The sequence below is a fragment of the Megalobrama amblycephala genome, linkage group LG4, assembly GCF_018812025.1.
Source record: "Megalobrama amblycephala isolate DHTTF-2021 linkage group LG4, ASM1881202v1, whole genome shotgun sequence".
NCBI lineage: Eukaryota > Metazoa > Chordata > Actinopteri > Cypriniformes > Xenocyprididae > Megalobrama > Megalobrama amblycephala.
Window position 1 is genome coordinate 23,355,787 of NC_063047.1, and position 21,527 is coordinate 23,377,313.

A 21,527-nucleotide genomic window follows, 5' to 3' on the forward strand; every position below is an offset into this window, starting at 1 on the left:
CTTTACTAAAAGTTGCTTTTAGCTTCTTTATAAAAGTCTCCTACTCTTAGAAAAGTCCTACTCTTTAATAAGAATTTTTTGACACTTAAGCCAAAACTTAAGACTTCTTATTAGTTTTATACATATGGGCCCAGCACTTTGTCTGTTATGGAGGCCAGCAGAAGGGAGAGGCTGTCTCCAAGCAGAGGATGGCCCACTGGCCCCTTGTCTTACCAAGCACAAGACACGCCCTGACCGCTCAGGTTGCATGCTTACTCTACGAGAGGTGTTGCATCCTCTTGGGCGCTGGCTCGTGGTGCCTTGCTGACAGACATTTGAAGAGCTGAAGGCTGGGCAACACATAACACGTTCGCTAGATTCTATAGCCTCCGTGTCAAGCCGGTCTCCTCCCGTGTTCTCACCTCAGGTCAGAGGCATGGAGAGGCCTCGGCTTAGTGTCGGCTTGCTGCGCTTACATGCGCTTATTACTCCAGAGATTTCCTACAAGGCAGACCCTGTTCCTCCGATTATCCTTTGGCAGCCGGACATGGCGGAGTGTCTGGCGCCAGTCTTATACTCCGTTGTATCCCTGAGAACCAGATTTAGGCTGGGTACCATATGTGTGACCCTACAGGGATCCCGTATGTGTAGTTCCACGGTCGCTCCTAAACAAAGCCTGTGTCTTTCCCTCTGGGAGAACCCACCTCTTATCAGGTTGGAGTTACCTCAGTACTTCCATATGTAGTACAGCCCTATGGGGTTAGTCCATATGTACTTCTCCACATAACTCTCCTTCGGGAAAGAATGTGGTTTCCATAGTGTTCCTTTCCCAGCGAAAGGGTACGCTTTCCCAGTGTTATCCAATAGTCTCACTGAATGGGTTTTTGGGGAACAGCAGTGATCGACACTCTCTGTGTTAGGCCTGTCCCTCCATCCTTAGGCAAGGGGTTCAGGAGGCTTGCAACAGAGCGCTGGAAGGGGGCAGCTCCTGTGGCGCTTTGGTAGGGATTCCTACTCCCTGAAGGAGGGAACGGAGACGTACGTCCCGTTGCCACAGTCACTGTACCCTGCTGATGCTGCCACCTAATCTGTTCGGCTCCTCAGCGAAAACCTGCTGCTCATTAAATACCTGCTTCGAGGCGAACAGCTGCTGCATATGATTCCATGCCAATGTGCATTGGCTCGTTTTAGTTACACTTGAAGCAGATTGGCCTCTCTAGCAAGATTCCTATTCGTCGGTCTGTCCGACGTACGTCTGCGTTCCCTATTTCAAGGAACGAGGGTTACCTATGTAACTTAGACGTTATCAAGCATCTCAGTCATAATTTAAGTGAAGTGTAGGACCAAATCTTAAGTGTCAGTCTTAGAAATGATTCTCGACACTTTGCTGTGCCACAAACGGGATTTTGGATGACGACACAGGCATGGACCAATCACTGATTTTCTTATTTAAGAATATTCTCAGAAAATCAGCCACCATGGATTCCAAAAGAAAACTGAACTGGCGGGAGGAAGAAGCGCTACTGCTTGCTGAATCAAACAGTTCAGTCCAACATTAACCAGTGCTGACAAAGACGATGCCTGCTCTGTCCAAACGATACAATTTGATTAACTGCTCATTGTCAAACATTTCAAAAACATTCTTGCTCCCCTGAAAGATGTGTGCACGTCTCTGTCTCCTCGGTGCCATCACAATTCCTAACCACCTCTCAAGCTGTCTTAAATAACTGGGAGAGTAAGAGTGATTCTTGGCTTTAAGAAATTTGATGACTTGCTTTTATACTTGTTTAAAAGTAGGAGTAAATTTCATGAATTCTTTTAATGATGTACATTTATTTTCATAGTTTTTTTTTTTTTTTTTTCACATTTATCAAGGGTACCAAAAATTTTATTAATATGTTTTATTGAGCAATTGCACATTTTAAGAAACAAATGGGAATTGGTGACAGTGAATGTGAAGATTTTCACTCAGCTGCCTCTTTGCTCTGAAAAAAAAAAAGTACACAAGTAAAAAATCTGTATAAATATACACTGCCCTCCAAAAGTTTGGAAACACCCCTGGCAAAGTTTGCCATTTTGGACGATATCAGCATAAATCCTTATCATTTTTTGGTGTAAATACATTAAAGTAACTTGACATTATCATTGAAGACCAGCAATAATAATTTTCATTTTGATTACATAATAATGGCAATATATACATGTCAAAGTCAGACATGCCCCTTTGCCAGCTATGTGATGCCTGGTTACTGGTTTAAACTCGGCCCAGTTTTGTAAAAGATTTTTGGGTCAGCACACCTTAATAGCTTCAACAATTGATTGCCAATTAAGTTTAGAATACAATGAACCAATCAGAACCCAGTTTAGGTCAGATAGCTGCTAATGGTGGATATTTTGATGAATCGAAAATTTAATTTTTTTCTATGTATAAACTGTTTATGTAATGAAATATGTTTTTGTAGTTTGTGTTGTCCCTTATCAGTGCAAAATTATCAAATTAAAAAGGATTCATGCCAATATTGTCCAAAACCCCACTTTTCTATGGTGTTTCCAAACTTTTGGAGGGCAGTGTAATATGGAGCAATTAATGGTAAAATAAAACCTTTAAAGTTTGAGTATGTGTGAAAATTCATTTGAGAAAAATGACCTTTCCAGCATCACGACTCTTGGCTCTGAGCTTGTTGACTTGAGACTCAGCAATGTCAGCACGCTCCTCAGCCTCTTCCAGCTCATGCTGCACCTTCCTCAACTTGGACAGGTGAGTGTTTGCTTGTTCCTCCTGCAAAGTCACATACGATTATACCAGGAACTTAATGTAATTGTTCACAAGGTGTTTATAGTTCTCAAATGAGGTACTCACAGCTTCTTCAGCCTGTCTCTTGTAAGCCTTGACCTTCAGCTGAAGCTTGTCAACCAGATCCTGCAGTCTGTTGAGGTTCTTCTTATCCTCCTCAGTCTGCAGATAATGAACATGGATCAGACTAGAAAATAATCAGATTAATGGGACCAGAATTTTACTACACATTTTTTTTGTACCTGGTAGGTGAGCTCCTTGACTCTCCTCTCATATTTGCGGACACCTTTAACAGCATCAGCTCCACGTCTCTGCTCTGCGTCAACTTCAGCCTCAAGCTCACGGACCTACATTAAGTGGGAGATATTATTAAACTAATAACTACATATTATTAAACTAAACTACACTCCACTAAAATGTTTAGGGATGTTTAGTCACTTCACACTGTCCACATCAAGACTATGAACATCAAAATAAAGGCGAGCATCAGAATAAAGGCAGTCTTACTCTAGACTCCAGTTTCTGGAGTTGCTTCTTTCCTCCCTTCATGGCCAGATTCTCAGCTTCATCCAGACGGTGCTGCAGATCCTTCACTGTGACCTCCAGATTCTTCTTCATCCTCTCAAGGTGAGCACTGGTGTCTTGCTCCTTCTTCAGCTCTTCTGCCATCATTGCAGCCTTTTGCATGAACACAGAATTTGATTGGATCACATTTTTCAAGTACTCAAGCGTCTTTTGAAACATGTGTCAGCTACTGTTTCTCACATCAGTGATGGCCTTCTTGGCCTTCTCCTCTGCATTTCTGGCTTCCTGTACAGTGTCATCAACTTCACTCTGGATCTGAACAAGGTCAGCCTCAAGCTTCTTCTTGGTGTTCAGGAGACTTGTGTTCTACAAAATGGAAAGCAACATTTTGAACATTCTGAAAGATGCTCTCAGTTTCTTTAATTTCATTATAAAAACAAAGTGCCCTTACCTGAGAGTGCAGCAGCCCAACACGCTCACTGGCATCCACCAGCTCTTGTTCAGCCACTTTGCGGCTTCTCTCTGTCTGCTCTAGAGCAGCTCTCAGCTCCTCAATCTCAGATTGCATCAGAGCGTTTCTGCGCTCCACCATGGCCACCTGCTCCTTCATGTCTTCCTGTCCTCTCACAGCATCATCAAGGTGCAGTTGGGCATCCTGCACATAAACAATAACTTTAGAATAAGCTTTCAGTGTGCTTTCTGGTGACCTTAACCTAACAAAAGTTAGATTATACAAACATACTAATGCACCCCAAAGCCGAATAGAAGTCACATACCTTGAGTTGTCCCTGAACGTTCCTGAGCTGTTTCTGGGCCTCAGCAGCCTGGCGATTGGAATGGCTCAGCTGAATCTCCATCTCATTAAGGTCTCCCTCCATCTTCTTCTTGATTCTCAGAGCATCATTCCTGCTCCTAACTTCAGAGTCCAGAGTGCCCTGCATGGATTCAATGACTCTCTGGCTATTCCTCTTGATCTGCTCCATCTCCTCATCCTTCTCTGCAAGCTTCCTGTCAATCTCTCCCTTGACCTGGTTTAGCTCAAGCTGGACACGAAGAATCTTGGACTCCTCATGCTCCAGGGTGCCCTATGAAAAATAAAACAACTTTTAATATCATAATGGAAATATGCATTAACAACATAGTATAATGGTTCTAGCAAGAATTCCATATTGATCTCCAGATACTCACTTCAGCCTCCTCCAGGGCGGTCTGAATCTCTGCCTTCTCAGTCTCCACTGCCTTCTTGGCCTTTTCCAGCTCATGGATGCTCTTACCAGTCTCACCTAACTGTTCTGTCAGATCTGAAATCTCCTCTATAGAAAGTAACAATATAATCTGTAATCATAATCATATGCGTTTTTACTTTTTAATTCTCAAATTAGAAAAAAAAAAACTGTTCTAATTATAATGGTTTCTTTCTTACGCTGAAGATTCTTGTTCTCTCTCTTGATGGTCTCCAGCTGATCCAGACTTTCTTCATAGGAGTTCTTCATCTTGAACAGCTCAGTGCTGAGTGAACGAGCCTCTTTCTGGGCACCTTCCAGCTCTGCCTGACCTTCCTCATATTTCTGCTTCCATTCTGCCAGGACCTTTGGTGGAGATATTTCAGGAACGATTTGTTTATAACATGTTTAACAAAGCCCATTCTAGCTATACATTACAAAGAGAATGTCATATAATGAGTCAAATTGTTTACCTTGTCAAAGTTCCTCTGCTTCTTGTCAAGGTTAGCAGCCAAACCATTGGCTCTCTCCACATCAATCATGAGGTCCTCCACCTCAGACTGGAGTCTCTGTTTGGTCTTCTCCAGAGATGCACATTTGGAGTTCACTGCCTCAACTTGTTCCTCTGCCTCTTGCAGACGCTGAGCAAGCTTTTTTCTGTTAAGTAATACACATTATTTTGAATTCTAATCTATAAAATAGCTGTGAGAATTGAGAATATTATGCAATAATATACATACTTGGACTCTTCGAGCTCCTCAGTGCGTTGGATGGCATCAGTTTCATATTTGGTTCTCCACTGAGCAACCTCGCTGTTGGCCTTTGACATTCCCCGCTGCAGCTCAGCCTTTGCCTCCTGCTCTTCCTCAAACTGCTCACGGAGCAGGTCACAGTCATGACGGGCTGATTGTACAGCATGGGCCAGTGCGTTCTTAGCCTAGGAGACAAAGTCACATAATATTAGCTTGTTTACTTTACATTATTTGACAATTACAGACCTGCCAACCTTGGAAAACATTTTTGAGTATCAGTGGGACGGGACAGGACAATTTTGACTGTTAAAGTTTTTTTTTATTTTGACCCAATTCAAAAATTTCACTACACCTGCTCAAAAGCATTTTTTAAATTCATGATTAATATTGCATTGCATAATGTGTGCTTATACAAACTGACAACCACAAGTGAATGGCATTCAATAATTTAAATTTACATACTATGACTAACCTGACAGTCGAGTCATTTATACAGGTATTGTAGGCTAATGAAAACTAGTCTAAAATTAAGAAACCCTAAGAAAACAGTAAAAACATTGAGTTTACATGTGATTCATTTAAAATACTTAATTTATTATTCCAATATCCAAATATGATACTAAATCCCACAGGAAAAAAATGGTTTCTATTTGTAACGTGCTGTCTTTTAATTTGATCATTGCACATTATAAACAAGACAAACATTTGCTGAATACAGGTTATACAAAGGCCAGAGAAGAACCCTAATTTTGACACATCCTGCTCAGATGAGAATGAGATTCTTAGTGTTGACTCTCCTGTTGTCTCCCAACCACAAGGAAGTACATTACCTTTCAAAAATGTATTTTTTTTATTTTATTATGGTCCTGCTCCCCACTTGAATGATATAGGGTAAAGCCATGGCAGTTGCCGGTTCTCTGCAGTGGGTTGTTGTCTCAGAAACCCTCATTAGATGAACTGCTTGTTAAAAGTTTGCTGCGGTGGTGTTGTTGTTTTATTTAAAGAGCTATTTGAGTAGTCAATGAGGAAACATAAAGTACCTGACACATGAACCTTTGTAAATAAAATCATATTCTGGAGGTTTTTAATTACTGGGGTCAAATTGTCCCCAGTGGGGAAAAAAATGTTGCTAGATTTGAAGGTAATAGGAGGGTTAATGATAGGTGTTTCGCATTTGTCAGTCATCCCCTCTTGCTATTTGGGGAAATGAACCCAGCACTATGATTCGTCGAACTCTTTCTTTTGCTGGATTTGAGTACTACGTGTGCACAAAGCCATGTTTTTTTTATAGTACAGAGAGGCAAATCGTACCAGCGTACTTTGAGGTCAAAATGCATACCCGCTTTGCAAAATGCTGGCAGGTATGCAATTATGTGTATTTTTTAATTATGCTATATTACCTTAATCTCCTCTTCAATCTGCCTCTTAAGCTCCTCAATTTGCTGAGTGAAAGCTTGTTTGCCTCTGGTGAGCTGAGAAACTAGAGCTTCCTTCTCCTCCAGCTGACGGCCAAACTCACCTGTTCAAATTTTCACCATGTCAGTTCAGTTCAAAATAAACCATTTAATAATATGAGAAAAGCATTTTCTACAAATTCAGCTGGAGAAATAGTTTACATCATCACACATTTTATGAATACATAATAAATGAGCATTGAGAATGTGGTCAAAGGATCATGTGAATATGTGACATGGATGATTATTTACTCATAATTATATATCTGCATTTGTTAGTGGAGGAAATAAAATGCTGTATTATTTTGTTTGATATTTTTGAGATATTTTGCCATTATTTACCATTTTCAGTTTGAAGTCTTGCTCTTTGAGCGCCGAGGTCATTCATCTGGCGAAGGTTCTCATCATTCTTGGACTTAATTTCACTAAGTTGGTCCTCAAGTGTGCGGCACATCTTCTCAAGATTAGCCTGTAAACACAAATATCATTGGATTCTTAAGAATCTTAACCACATTTATTATATTTCCTTTTTGAACAATTTTTGAAACAATTCTCAACCTTTGCTTTGGCAACAGCTTCCATGTTGCTGGAAAGATCATCAATCTCCATTTTGTATTCACTCTTCTCCTTCTCAAGCTTCTGCTTGACACGCTGCAAGTTGTCGATTTGCTCTCCCAGCTCGGCCACACTGTCTGCCTGCTTCTTGCGTAGGGCAGCAGCTGTAGCTTCATGCTGGAGGGTGGACTCTTCAAGATCACGACGCAGCTTCTGGAATTCAGCTTCACGCTTCTTATTCATCTCGATCTGAGCAGCAGTGGCTCCTCCAGCCTCCTCAAGCCTCTCACTGATCTCCTCAAGTTCCCTGGAGAGATCAGCTCTCTGTTTCTCAACCTTGGCACGAGCAGCACGCTCAGCCTCAATCTCTTCCTCCAGTTCCTCAATGCGAGCCTGTGGTGGAAAGTAGTTCATTACATTGTTAGTGATCTGTATTTGATTATAATGATTGTAATGTTTGAAAAAAATTCAAAATACCTGAAGCTCCTTGATCTTCTTTTGGAGTTGAGCACCCAGAGATTGTTCATCTTCTATCTTGCTGAGCAGCTGGCTTGTTTCAAAGTCTTTCCTGTGGGTGTTCAACAATAAGTAGTTTGTAAAAAATAAATAAATAAATAAATAAATAAATAACACATCAATAAAAGTTTCCAACGTTTTCAAAGATTTCATGTTTTAATTACTTTTTTATTTTCTCCTCAGATTGCTGCTTGTCATTCTCCAGGTCCATGATGGACTCTTGGGCTAATTTCAGGTCTCCTTCAAGCTTTCTCTTGGCTCTTTCCAGGTCCATGCGGAGCTTCTTCTCTTGTTCAAGGGAACCCTCAAGCTACAGGACAATGATTTATAAAATATGTTCACAGCAAAATCGCAGTTAATTTGATGAATTAATAACATGTTTACATAATCAACTCACATCATCAACTTGCTGCTCAAGTTTTGTCTTGGATTTGGTCAGGGTGTTGACTTTGTCCTCCTCAGCCTGGAGATCATCCAGTGTCTGCTGATGTGCCTCTTGGAGGGCTTTCTTCTCCTTCGTAAGCTTGGCAATACTCTCATCCTGAGCTGCCATTTCCTCAGTCAAGTTCTTGACCTGTGTGATTTTTTTGTTTCAAGTTAGCTTATTTTTAACTATTCATATCATCACTTAATATAATCATATAAGACAGAGATTAAGTTTAATATTAAACCAACTTAATCTCTAACCTTATTCTCAGTGGCATGTTTCTCTTTCTCCACTTTAGCCAAGGTGAGCTCCAGGTCATCAATGTCTTTCTTCAGCTCAGAGCACTCATCCTCCAGTTTCCTCTTCTTGGCTGTCAGTTCAGCATTGATTTCTTCCTCATCCTCCAGCCTCTCAGTTGTCTCTTTGAGTTTAGCTTCAAGCTGGATTTTGCTCTTGATCAGACCCTCACACCTCTCCTCAGCATCTGAGAGGTTCTCAGATTCCTGTTTAGAAAATAGATTGCTATTTCATTGGAAACCACATTGCCCATATGCAGCCAAACTTCAGTTAATTCAAGTAAAAATACCCACAGATGCTACTTGCAGCTGCAGATCATTTTTCTCTTGCAGCAGTGCTACCATCTTCTCTTCAAGCTCCTTCTTTTTGGCTTCAGACTTGGCAAGATCTTCTTTGCATTTTGCAAAGTCCTCTTTCATGGTTGCCAGCTCCTTCTCAGTCTCAGCACTCTTCAGCAGAGGCTTAATCTTGTAATAAACCTTCATCCATGGCCAGTGTTTGACATTCATGAATGAACGGACGTTGTATTGGATGGTGTAAATGGACTCCCTGGGAATAATTCATCATTAAATGCCATAAACATCATTATTTACCATTTGCTTAGTTATTGTTGATGTAACCTTTATTCATGACAATACTCACCTCCTTTCCATCATCTTCACAAACTCCCTCCTCATCAGGTATCCACGGCAGAGAGCCTGAGTCATTGTGACCAGAGCAGCCAGTTTCTCATCACGCATCTCCTCAAGAGTACCCAGAAGACCAGCTTTGAAGAACACCTGAATTAATGAAAAACAGTTAATAAAACAATATTGATTTACCTGTATAGAATGATCATGCTGAATCTTTGAAATTTGTAAAGCTGAATGTGAACCTTTGTGTGTCCAAATCTGTACTGGTCATGATCAATGTCGATGGATCCCAGGAGTTTCTCACAGGCCTTCTTGTTATCAATAAACTGTCCCTCTGGGATAACACTGGCATTCAGTACCTTGTATCTGTGGAGGATTGGAAGATTTGACAAAATGTTTCATATCTTCTAATAAAGAGCATCAATGTGGTCCCATTTACCTCTGCTTGAAGTCACCATAGAGGATTCTGCTGGGGAAGCCCTTTCTGCAGATTCTGATACCCTCCAGTACACCGTTACATCTCAGCTGGTGGATAACCAGGAAGTTCTCCATGAGACCTATAATGATCAGTTTACATCATGAGCTTGGTAAATTAACATTTTCATTATTATATACATTAAATAATGTATTAATATGAGAATATCAGTGAGCCCATTATAACATTACCTGGAGTCTTGGACTCATTGGGAATCAGACAGCGCACAAAGTGAGGGTGAGTGCTCCTCAAGTTGGTCATGAGCTTGCCCAAGTTCTCCTGTTTTATCATGAAAAGGTTCACCTTTCTTAGTTACATTCTTTCAGTTGTTGATGTATTATTTTTCTGACATAGAGTCAAGCAAGCTCATGTACAGTCACTGCTTAAGTCCTTTCAATTGCAACATTATTCATATTTGGTGTCTAACAAAGACATACTCTAAACTGAGAAGACACAGTCTGCATGGAGCCACCCTTCTTCTTGCCTCCCTTCTTGCCGCCACCACTCTCTATTCAGATAAAAAGATAAAATAACGCATATAATGTAATAACAAGAAAAGAGTGCAAAACTGAATCAGATTTTGGTTAAAATGATGTACATAATCATGTTAACACTTCAGTTTTTGTTTTACCCTCAACAACAGGTGGGTAGAGAGTAGCCAGCAGTTTGACAGAAGACTTCTGGTACAGCTGCACAACAGACTCATTCAGTGGATCCTTGTTCTTGTCCAACCAGCCAGCAATGTTGTAGTCCACAGTTCCAGCATAGTGAACCAGGGAGAAGTGAGCTTCAGCCTTGCCTTTGGCAGGCTTTGGTTTCTGGAAAGCATTGCACTTGCCAAGATGCTGATCATACAGCTTGTTCTTGAAGGAAGTGTCTGAAGCCTTGGGGAACATGCACTCCTCTTCAAGGATGGAGAAGATACCCATGGGCTGTTTATAAAAGAATGTTGTTTATTACCAAAAATTGTAAGATTTTGAGAATAGATATTGAAAATAAATAAATTCATAAACCATTAAAAACCTTCTCAATGAGCTCAATGCAAGCAGCCAAGTCCATGCCGAAGTCAATGAACTCCCAAATAATGCCCTCCTTCTTGTACTCCTCTTGTTCCAGCACAAACATGTGGTGGTTGAAAAACTGTTGCAGTTTCTCATTGGTGAAGTTGATGCACAGCTGCTCCATGCTGTTGAACTGGAGGAAAAATAACAGAAACATTTACTGACTTCTGAATATGATTCAGTTTGCCATAAAAATAGATAAAGAATCATTCTTACATCAAAGATCTCAAAGCCAGCAATATCCAGCACACCAATGAAGAAGTTTCTTTGTTGTTTTGTGTCCAACATCTGGTTGATTCGAATGACCATCCACAAGAACATCCTCTCATAGATAGATTTGGCCAAGGCACTCACAGAGTTGTACACCTGTAGAATAGAGTGGATATTTTATTAAAAACTTCAGCTTTTTTTGCTTTTGCAATAATTAGTCAGATTCACTACTGAAGTTTTAGATTGAAGAAATACTACATACCTGTGGAACGGTCTGGCCTTTGGTCACAAACTCATTTCCGACCTTGACTCTGGGGTAGCACAAAGCCTTCAGCATATCAGCAGAGTTCAAACCCAGAAGGTAGGCAACTTTGTCAGCCTCTGCAAATAAAAAAGTCCATCCATTTTCTTGGCTTACTACAATCACTATTTTCTTTGTGAAAATAGAAATAAGAGATCTCTCAGGTGGCACAGCATGTCATGACACAATGTAGTACTATTTAGTCTCACCCTCTGTGCCGTCAGGCTCAGCCTGCTCCTCACGCTGCTTCTGCTTGAACTTCATGTTACCATGATGAAGCACAGCTCCAGTGAACTTGTAGATGCCCATTTTCTCCTCACCACTAAAGCCCAGAATGTCAATAGCAGTCTGAAAATTACAGAAAAGAATGAGTCATAGGATGTGCCATATTTATATAGAATATGTCAGCATTCAAACAGCAATGACTCACATCAGTAGCATCCAGCTCCTCTTTATCATCAATGCTGGCCACTGTGATCTGACCCTGACTGCACATGGGGAAGTCATAGGGGTTGGTGGTGATGAGCGTCATTTCTGTAAAATTCACAGATTTTTTTTTGTTTTTTTTTTTGAAAGAGTATCATACAATATTATCCAGCCTTTAGCATTAAATGAAATATGTGCACTTACCAATCAGCTCAGGCTTATGGTTGGTCATCATCTGGTAGAAGATGTGGTAGCCTCTCTCATCTGGAAGCTGGAATGTCACTCTAGACTTCTCCAGCAGATCTGTTGAGAGAATGTACTTGAGTCACAATCGTCTGAAGAGTGACAGACAAAGACAAATGTGCAGGATGGATCAATGAAATCGTGTCCACCTACATGTCTCAATGTCAGCACTAGCCAGTTTTCCAGATGTGCCGAAGTGAATTCTGATGAATTTACCCTGTTTAAAACAAAATAGCATCATACATAAATCTCTTTATAGAAAACTCTGTATAGAAAAATCAAACACAACTGACCAAATTTACTGTAAATAAAAAGTGGTTAACTTACAAAACGAGAGGAGTTGTCATTTCTCACAGTCTTGGCATTACCATAAGCCTCAAGCAGAGGGTTGGCAGCAATGATCTGGTCCTCAAGAGAGCCCTGTGATGTTTGAAGGGTTTTCAGTAATTGTATATTTCATGTCTAAACACTGTTTGCAGGCATTTCACAAATTCACATATCATATCGTTTGTGAGAAAAGTGTACATCATATTTCAAAATAATATATATGACATCTTACCTTCATCTTGCTGGAGCTCTCTTTCTTCTTGTCACCACCACCTGACACTGCAACTGTGGCAAAGTACTGGATGACACGTTTGGTGTTCACAGTCTTTCCAGCACCAGATTCTCCACTGGTTTATGAGAGATTAGAAAACATGAGATTAAAAGAAATGTAGACTTTTCAAAGTAAGTTTAGAAGTTCATTCTTAAACTTTATTTTGTAAACATCTCCATATAGATTCGCTATATTATACTTTCAATTTTTGTCATGGTCTGAGATTAAATGAAAATACTTACGTAATCAAGACAGACTGGTTTTCTCTATCTGTTGATTGTAATTTGTAAAATATCCAGTAAATATTATATATTATTATATTATATTATATTATATTAACAGCATCATCTAATTCACCTTCATGAATTCTATAGAATTCAATTCCATAATGTCTTACCAGTCAGCATGAACTGATAGGCGTTGTCAGAGACAGAGAAGATGTGGGGTGGGGCCTCCATACGCTTTTTGCCTCTATAAGCAGACACCACTTCTGCATCATACACTGGGAGCCACTTGTAGGGGTTCACAGTTGCACAGAAGAGTCCAGAGTAGGTCTGAAAGAGCAATGGTCAGATTGCTACAACAGACAATATTAAATTAAATGCATTTTTATGTTGTTTCAGAACCTACGTAGATCATCCATGCAGCATAACGCTCTTTGAGGTTATACAGCACAGAGGCTTCATTGAGATGGGTCATCATGGCCATGTCCTCAATCTTGTCAAACTTGGGAGGATTCATTGGGTGGACATCTTCCTCCTTAGCAACTCTCTCCTAGAAATTTGATAAATTAGATATAAAAGAAAACATTGTAATAATTAATTTAATGAGCATCTACATTAAATGGAAATTAAAACTCACCTCCTTAGTGTCAAGCAATTCAACTGTGACTTTGGCACCATCTTTGCTCTTGATTGTTGCCTTGAGGTACAACTCTTTGGCATCAGCCACATAGCAGGCAGTCTTGGCATCAAATGGTTTGCTCTGAGCCTCGATTCTCTCCTTCTCAGGCTTACGAAGGTAAATGGCAGCCTTGCCATAAATGGCCATCTCCGCGTCCGTACTCATGGTGGCGGCTCACTTCTGGAATTTAGAGATCAGTAGAAATAAATTACTCCTATAATTACGATTACCTACAGACAGTATATCCAAAAACAATATCAACAAATTTTTTTCTTTTCTTTTTTTTTGGAGGGGGGTGCGTGGGTGGGTTGTTGGGGGGAAAGCAACTAAAATTTAATTTTAAATGTTAATTTCAATGGCTAAAAGGTTGATTTTTACAAAAAACACATTTTTTTAATGTAACATATGACTGCAATGATTTCTGAACTTTGAACTATTTTTGAATGTTATTCTATACAGATATAGTCTTGTTGTATTTACAGACATTAACATCATTCACCTTTCCAATCTCCCACAAGTACTGATGAATTCCCTGCACCCTGTAATATGAAGAAATTGAAAATAATTAATTGTGAATAAAGATTTATTATAAACTTTTAGCACCATATGTCTTAAAGATGAACATGAATTGCATTGCAAGGATATTTAAATTTGAAATATGTTTTCTATGTAAAATTTCTACAGTAATATTCTGTAGAAAGTCATGCTATGGTTCTCTGTATTAAACTAATCTAATCACTGCGTACTCCCTGCAAAGAAATGAATGCCCTCACCACAAGCTTTGGCTGGTCTTCTGAATGCAAAGGTCTCCCCTCCTGCCCCTGGTTTTTATACTGCATTTGCTTTGCCAGCAATGCAAAAGTTAAATATGGCTAACACCAAATATGGCTATTTGAGTCAGTGTAAGTTAAGGAATCGATCAGATAAACCATTTGGTGCTTGCCAAAATGGAAACAGCAAAGGTGTAAATAAATAATTACCTCTTTAAGGTATGTTGCTAATTTGATTTTAGAATTCTTTAAAGAAAAAAACATCACTAACCTCTAGCAGAATATTTACCAACAGTTGTTGTGTACAAGTGTACAAGTTTACAAGTTTTTAACTTCAAGTAAAACAATTTATGATGCAATACATACATATTGGATTTAGAAATTGTGCACTGAATGCTTAAAAATCATTTTTCTTTCTTTTCTTTTTTTTTTTTAATAGAACATGTCTGGCACATATGGCACATAAAACAGAGGTAACATGTCGAGTCTTTTTTTAGGCTTGCTGGATCATAAATTTCTTGTCATGTATTATAGTTATGTGTTGCTTCATCGACACTGGTCTATGTGTAAAGTTCCTTATGTAAAATACTTTTTATTTTATTATTCAAGGATTATTAATGGCTACACATCATTTTTCAACTATTTCAAGAGCTAAACAGTTAAATAAATTATATATTAGCATATGGAATGAAAGAAATACAAGGTTATTAAATCACTATTAATTTTACTAGCTATTAATTTTACACATTATTATATGAAATAATTTGCAATATTATGCAATACCAATTCTGGTAGATGTAATATATTTGCTGTACTAAATGGTTATTTATTTATTTAAACATTTGTTTCTTAGATCTAATATTCACATGCTGACTTTGAGGGGCACACTTTCTATTTTTGTATATTTTTATATGTATATTTTATTGCTTTGTTCGGATGGTTTGCATTCCATTGATAAGAGCATTCATGGATCAGCTTTCCTGGTCTGACTCATATACAAAAAATAATCTTCAAGCTACATAGCTAGCTACTCAGTCATTTGCACAGGTATAACTGTATGCTTGTTTTTGACACTATTAATCATATAGATTTAATTCATAATGAAGAGTGTTTGCATGTACAATATTATACTGATTGCATTTAATGCCTACAAAATCTAAAAGTGGTAAATTATTTTTATTGTGGGTAGGGTATGCAATTTCGGATATGCAAGATCCCACCCTCCCTTCAGAGCGCTCTCCAAAGCCACACCTCCAAAACGCATGAACGAGCACTATGGGGGTAGATTTGTAGCTAATCTCCAAATAAATATATTGTGATAAATGTAAGATATTCACAAAAAATAATCGTATGTACAAATGTATAGAATGAGATCCACAAATATATGTTAGGAGTTTCACAAAAATTAATTAAATTCACAAATAATTCAACCAATCTGACCAATCGCAGCACACTCTCTCTACAACCAATCATGTTTTGCTTTACAACCGGGGCGGGAACAGACTCTGAAAGGAGCTCAGAGTCCGTACTATTCCACCAGGGGTGCAACGTTTGAATTGAGCTGAAGTGCTGTTTGTGTGATAAAAACACCCCGTTTACAAAATGTAACAGACTTTATTGTGATTAATCTTTTAATTTGTTTTGTGCATATTTTTGTGGGTGTAATTATATAAAAGGTTTGCATTATCCGTCTTACAAAAAGGGGGTTCTTATTTTGACGGGTATTATGGTCTGAGTGTTACTGATCACTGCAGTAATGAACAAGAGAACGTGTCCTGCACATTATTATGATTCGTCAGAGTTTTCTTAGGGATAGAAAGTTTACCAGTTTGTTAAGCAACCCTGAAAAGGCATAAGCTCTTACAGTTATTATCTGGTGTTAAAAACGGACATCTAATGGTAACTACCCTGACAGCAACATAGTGTTGCCTGATCTGGCCCACATCTGGCCCCGGGTGTAATCCACATGTACCAGATGTGGGCCGGATCTGGGCCACATTATGTTGCTGTCTGGGTAAATGTACAGTAAAACTTCATGAAACTCATCAGTAAAGTTTCAGCCATCATTTGGATGGGGTCCACTACACAAAAGATTTTTGGAGTGTATTCTTTATATTGCCATCAAGATCAGTGAATCGGGATAAAGACTATGCACAAATTATGACCATTCACAGATCCCCAGCTATAACATGTCTATCTGATGCATGGGGTGCGGCACGGTGCGATGCAGCAAATAGAAGGCATTATAATCATTATAAATAAACGGATTACATTATTTATTAGTGTCCATGTAAATGCAGCTATAGCCTACTGTCTACAAGCGGCACAGTGCAACATGACGAGTCAGTGGCAGTAAACAAATGTTCTGTTCTATAGTAGCTATAATACCACACTTGCACAATACCATGTATAATACCAAATACAAGCCTGAATGACCATCAGTGATGTACCAGTACGAGCCTCGGTATCACTGCAGCTATGGTTTTGGATAATGCAAACAATAGTAACGTTAAAACATTTAATTAATGTTTAGGCAAGGCAAGGCAATGCAATTTTATTTGTATAGCACATTTCATACACAATGGTAATTCAAAGTGCTTTACATAAAGAAGAGTCAAATACATAATAATAAAAAAAAAAAATAAAAAATATTTAAAATATTATTTAAAGGCCTGTTAATGTTTAATAGCTGGTTTGCTGCTCATATCCGTCAATGTTTGATTGATAAACTGGGAAACGCTGTTGTGAAAGTTTAATCTGTTTTACAAACTCGCATGTTTATCACAAGGTAAAATCCAGTTAGATAAGTTAATAGCTAATTATTGAGGCTTTCTGTTCATTCTTGAATAACGTGACGCTTCCATAACGCATCTGTATCCAATATACCTTTGTTGTTCCCATAACAGAGAGGACTGTTTCTCTGGCATTTTTAAATGCCGCATAAAATATAATAGTTCGGCTTGGCGTGACACGCAGTCTAATGGTCTAACGAAATATAAATTTGAAACCTCTTTTTACTGTGCCATTGTTTAAGACCCCTCTACTTCCTTTCTATGCCAATGCAGGATGAGACCACCCATGATTGTAAAGCAAAACGTGATTGGTTGTAGTGAAAGTGTGCTGTGATTGGTCAGCGCAATGTGGCCGTTATCTAATTGGCTTGAGTAGTCGGTGGGTGGAGTCAACTTATTTGTGGATTTGTCTGCAATCTGCAGTCATGACACTAGAATTGTTTCAGAATCCACAAATTCGTGAGGTGATTCGCAAATGCGCAGGAAGAGATCCACAAATGTGTGCAGCGATCCACAAATGCACAGAAAGCAATTTACAAATGTACAGGTGGTGATTCACAAATAAATGCAGGCAGAGTTGAGCTTGTGAAATAAAAACATATTTGTGAATATGTTTTTTATTAGCAAATATCATTTTATTTGTGAATTCAATTAATTTTTGTGAAACTCCTAACTCCTGAATCTCATTCTATTCATTTGTGCATATGATTATTTTGAATACATGTCTGTGCAAGCAGGGTGCGTGGAGGTACTATGGAAATAGATAGGTTGACAGGCAGGTAGGACAATACCTGCCTGTCAACCTATGTCAAACCCGATTCCAAAAAAGTTGGGACACTGTACAAATTGTGAATAAAAACAGAATGCAATGATGTGGAAGTTTCAAATTTCAATATTTTATTCAGAATACAACATAGATGACATATCAAATGTTTAAACTGAGAAAATGTATCATTTTAAGGGAAAAATAAGTTGATTTTAAATTTCATGGCATCAACACATCTCAAAAAAGTTGGGACAAGGCCATGTTTACCACTGTGTGGCATCCACTCTTCTTTTTATAACATTCTGCAAACGTCTGGGGACTGAGGAGACAAGTTGCTCAAGTTTAGGCAAAGGAATGTTGTCCCATTCTTGTCTAATACAGGCTTCTAGTTGCTCAACTGTCTTAGGTCTTCTTTGTCGCATCTTCCTCTTTATGATGCGCCAAATGTTTTCTATGGGTGAAAGATATGGATTGCAGGCTGGCCATTTCAGTACCCGGATCCTTCTTCTACGCAGCCATGATGTTGTAATTGATGCAGTATGTGGTCTGGCATTGTCATGTTGGAAAATGCAAGGTCTTCCCTGAAAGAGACGACGTCTGGATGGGAGCATATGTTGTTCTAGAACTTGAATATACCTTTCAGCATTGATGGTGCCTTTCCAGATGTGTAAGCTGCCCATGCCACATGCACTCATGCAACCCCATACCATCAGAGATGCAGGCTTCTGAACTGAGCGCTGATAACAACTTGTCCTCTTTAGTCCGGATGACATGGTGTCCCAGTTTTCCAAAAAGAACTTCAAATTTTGATTCGTCTGACCACAGAAGAGTTTTCCACTTTGCCACAGTCCATTTTAAATAAGCCTTGGCCCAGAGAAAACGCCTGTGCTTCTGGATCATGTTTAGATATGGCTTCTTTTTTGACCTATAGAGTTTTAGCCGGCAACGGCGAATGGCACGGTGGATTGTGTTCACCGACAATAGCCCATGTTGTGATTTCCATTACAGTAGCATTCCTGTATGTGATGAAGTGCCATCTAAGGGCCCGAAGATCACGGGCATCCAGTATGGTTTTCCGGCCTTGACCCTTACGCACAGAGATTGTTCCAGATTCTCTGAATCTTTGGATGATATTATGCACTGTAGATGATGATAGGTTCAAACTCTTTGCAATTTTTCTCTGAGAAACTCCTTTCTGATATTGCTCCATTTTTCGCCACAGCATTGGGGGAATTGGTGATCCTCTGCCCATCTTGACTTCTGAGAGACACTGCCACTCTGAGAGGCTCTTTTTATACTCAATCATGTTGCCAATTGACCTAATAAGTTGCAAATTGGTCCTCCAGCTGTTCCTTATATGTACATTTAACTTTTCCGGCCTCTTATTGCTACCTGTCCCAACTTTTTTGGAATGTGCAGCTCTTCAAAATGTCTCACTTTCAACATTTGATATGTTATCTATATTCTATTGTGAATAAAATATAAGTTTATGATATTTGTAAATTATTGCATTCCTTTTTTATTCACAATTTGTACAGTGTCCCAACTTTTTTGAAATCGGGTTTGTAGTTCATATATATATATATATATATATATATATATATATATATATATATATATATATATATATATATATATATATATCATGTCAACATTACAATTTAAAGAATGCAGTTAGCAACATTACAATTTAAAGAATGCAGTTAGCAAATAATGTAATCATTTAGGCAATTAATTTACAATCACTGTTAGCAGTTTAACTGAAGGTAGAAGCAATGAGCTCCTGGAAAAATGAATTACATATTAACAATAATTAGGATACATAGAAATTTGGGAATGTGCATGTTGATGATTGCATCTTCTGAAGTCCTCGCAGGAGTTGGCGCCGTCTCTTCATAGGTGTTGGTCATTTGAGGTCTTCTTAAGAGGCTGGATCCAAACTGAAGCTGATGTCCTCTCTAGTCACCTCGGTACGGGTGTCCCGAGGTAAAACAGAAAAGCAAATGGAGAATAATTAGCGTAGCTGCTGTTCATAACATTAAGCAAAGATAGTCATGTGCAATTGATCTGATATGAGATGCATTATGTGAATGTTTGGCTAAAGAGATGTGTCTTTAATCTAGGTTAAAGCTGCCCTAGAACTTTTTTTAAAAGATGTAATATAAGTCTAAGGTGTCCCCTGAATGTGTCTGTGAAGTTTCAGCTCAAAATACCCCATAGATTTTTTTAAATTAATTTTTTAACTGCCTATTTTGGGGCATCATTATAAATGAGCCGATTCAGGGTGTGTGGCCCTTTAAATGCTGACGCTCCCCGCCCACGGAGCTCGCGCTTGCCTTAAAAAACATTAAAAAAGTTCAAACAGCTAATATAATCCTCAAAATGGATCTTTACAAAGTGTTCGTCATGCAACATGTCTAATCACGTAAGTACAGTGTTTATTTAGATGTTTTCATTTGGTTATGAATGAGTTTGAGGCTATGCTCCGTGGCTAACGGCTAATGCTACACTGTTGGAGAGATTTATAAAGAATGAAGTTGTGTTTATGAATTATACAGACTGCAAGTGTTTAAAAATGAAAATGCGATGGCTCTTGTCTCCGTGAATACAGTAAAAAACGATGGTAACTTTAACCACATTTAACAGTACATTAGCAACATGCTAACGAAACATTTAGAAAGACAATTTACAAATATCACTAAAAATATCATATCATGGATCATGTCAGTTATTATTGCTCCATCTGCCATTTTTCGCTATTGTCCTTGCTTGCTTACCTAGTCTGATGATTTGGCTGTGCAGAGATCCAGACGTGTAATCCCTTTCATAATGTTGGGAACATGGGCTGGCATATGCAAATATTGGGGGCGTACACCCCGACTGTTATGTAACAAGTAAGTGAAATAAGTCGGTGTTATGTTGAGATTCGCCTGTTCTTCGGAGGTCTTTTAAACAAATGAGATTTATATAAGAAGGAGGAAACAATGGAGTTTGAGACTCACTGTATGTCATTTCCATGTACTGAACTCTTGTTATTTAACTATGCCAAGGTAAATTCAATTTTTGAATCTAGGGCACCTTTAAAACTGGGTAAGCGAGTCTGAGCCCCGACCATTATCAGGAAGGCTATTCCAGAGTTTCGGAGCCAAATGTGAAAGCAGAGCAGAAGGGTGCGGTAATGCACCAATAAGCTGGATGCCGAGTCATACAGAATTTTCATTTTTGGGTGAACTAACCCTTTAAATAACTGGGAGAGTAAGAGTGATTCTTGGCTTTAAGAAATTTGATAACTTGCTTTTATACTAGTTTAAAAGTAGGAGTAAATTTCATGAATTCTAAAATGGCACTTTGAGAAACTTGATAAATACGGGCCCTGAGATATATTACTCATAAGAATTACTAGGGGTACTATTAATAGGGTACTATTAATTTTGTACAATGTGTATTAGAGAAAAACATTTATTTCATAATGAAATTTACCCCCCATTTTAAATTCTTATACTACAATGAAAATAAAAGATCTAAAGGATTAATGATGTACATTTATTTTCACAGGCTTTTTTATTCATATTTACCAAGGGTACCAACAATTTTGTCCACGTCTGTACTTCAGTATTTAATTAGTGGAAAATGGTTTGTAGTAATTAGTAGTTATACTGGATAAAAACTCATTGTGTGAAAGCTCAAAAATTCTATGTTGAAGCAATAATTATTTGTCTCATTTGAGGAGATTGCTGTATATGAAAATAAATGTAATAAACATCCATCATATGGAGAAGAAAATTACAACAACAACAACAACAACAGAAAAAAACAGTAAGTTGTAAA

The 21,527-nt window shown here is 38.5% G+C and overlaps 1 protein-coding gene across 1 annotated transcript; it reads right to left on the minus strand.

Annotated features, from left to right (window-relative positions):
* Positions 1 to 1,865: 1,865 nt before the first annotated feature.
* Positions 1,866 to 14,160, minus strand: LOC125267081 (myosin heavy chain, fast skeletal muscle-like). The gene is made up of 41 exons (XM_048188385.1): positions 14,145 to 14,160; positions 13,871 to 13,910; positions 13,330 to 13,551; positions 13,099 to 13,242; positions 12,866 to 13,022; positions 12,711 to 12,738; positions 12,430 to 12,544; positions 12,198 to 12,290; positions 12,024 to 12,087; positions 11,832 to 11,930; positions 11,632 to 11,735; positions 11,411 to 11,549; positions 11,163 to 11,281; positions 10,907 to 11,056; positions 10,653 to 10,823; positions 10,261 to 10,561; positions 10,067 to 10,137; positions 9,821 to 9,908; positions 9,594 to 9,711; positions 9,397 to 9,520; positions 9,165 to 9,301; positions 8,816 to 9,071; positions 8,486 to 8,728; positions 8,196 to 8,372; positions 7,963 to 8,108; positions 7,760 to 7,850; positions 7,286 to 7,675; positions 7,070 to 7,196; positions 6,674 to 6,792; positions 5,262 to 5,458; positions 4,995 to 5,178; positions 4,722 to 4,887; positions 4,487 to 4,611; positions 4,075 to 4,383; positions 3,750 to 3,953; positions 3,539 to 3,664; positions 3,281 to 3,451; positions 3,016 to 3,120; positions 2,840 to 2,935; positions 2,627 to 2,758; positions 1,866 to 1,964 (listed from the first exon to the last, which is right to left on the minus strand). Exons 3-41 carry the CDS (start codon positions 13,534 to 13,536, stop codon positions 1,944 to 1,946), a joined length of 5,814 nt encoding a protein of 1,937 aa, XP_048044342.1. The 5' UTR covers positions 13,537 to 13,551; positions 13,871 to 13,910; positions 14,145 to 14,160; the 3' UTR covers positions 1,866 to 1,943.
* Between the last annotated feature and the right edge of the window lie 7,367 nt (positions 14,161 to 21,527).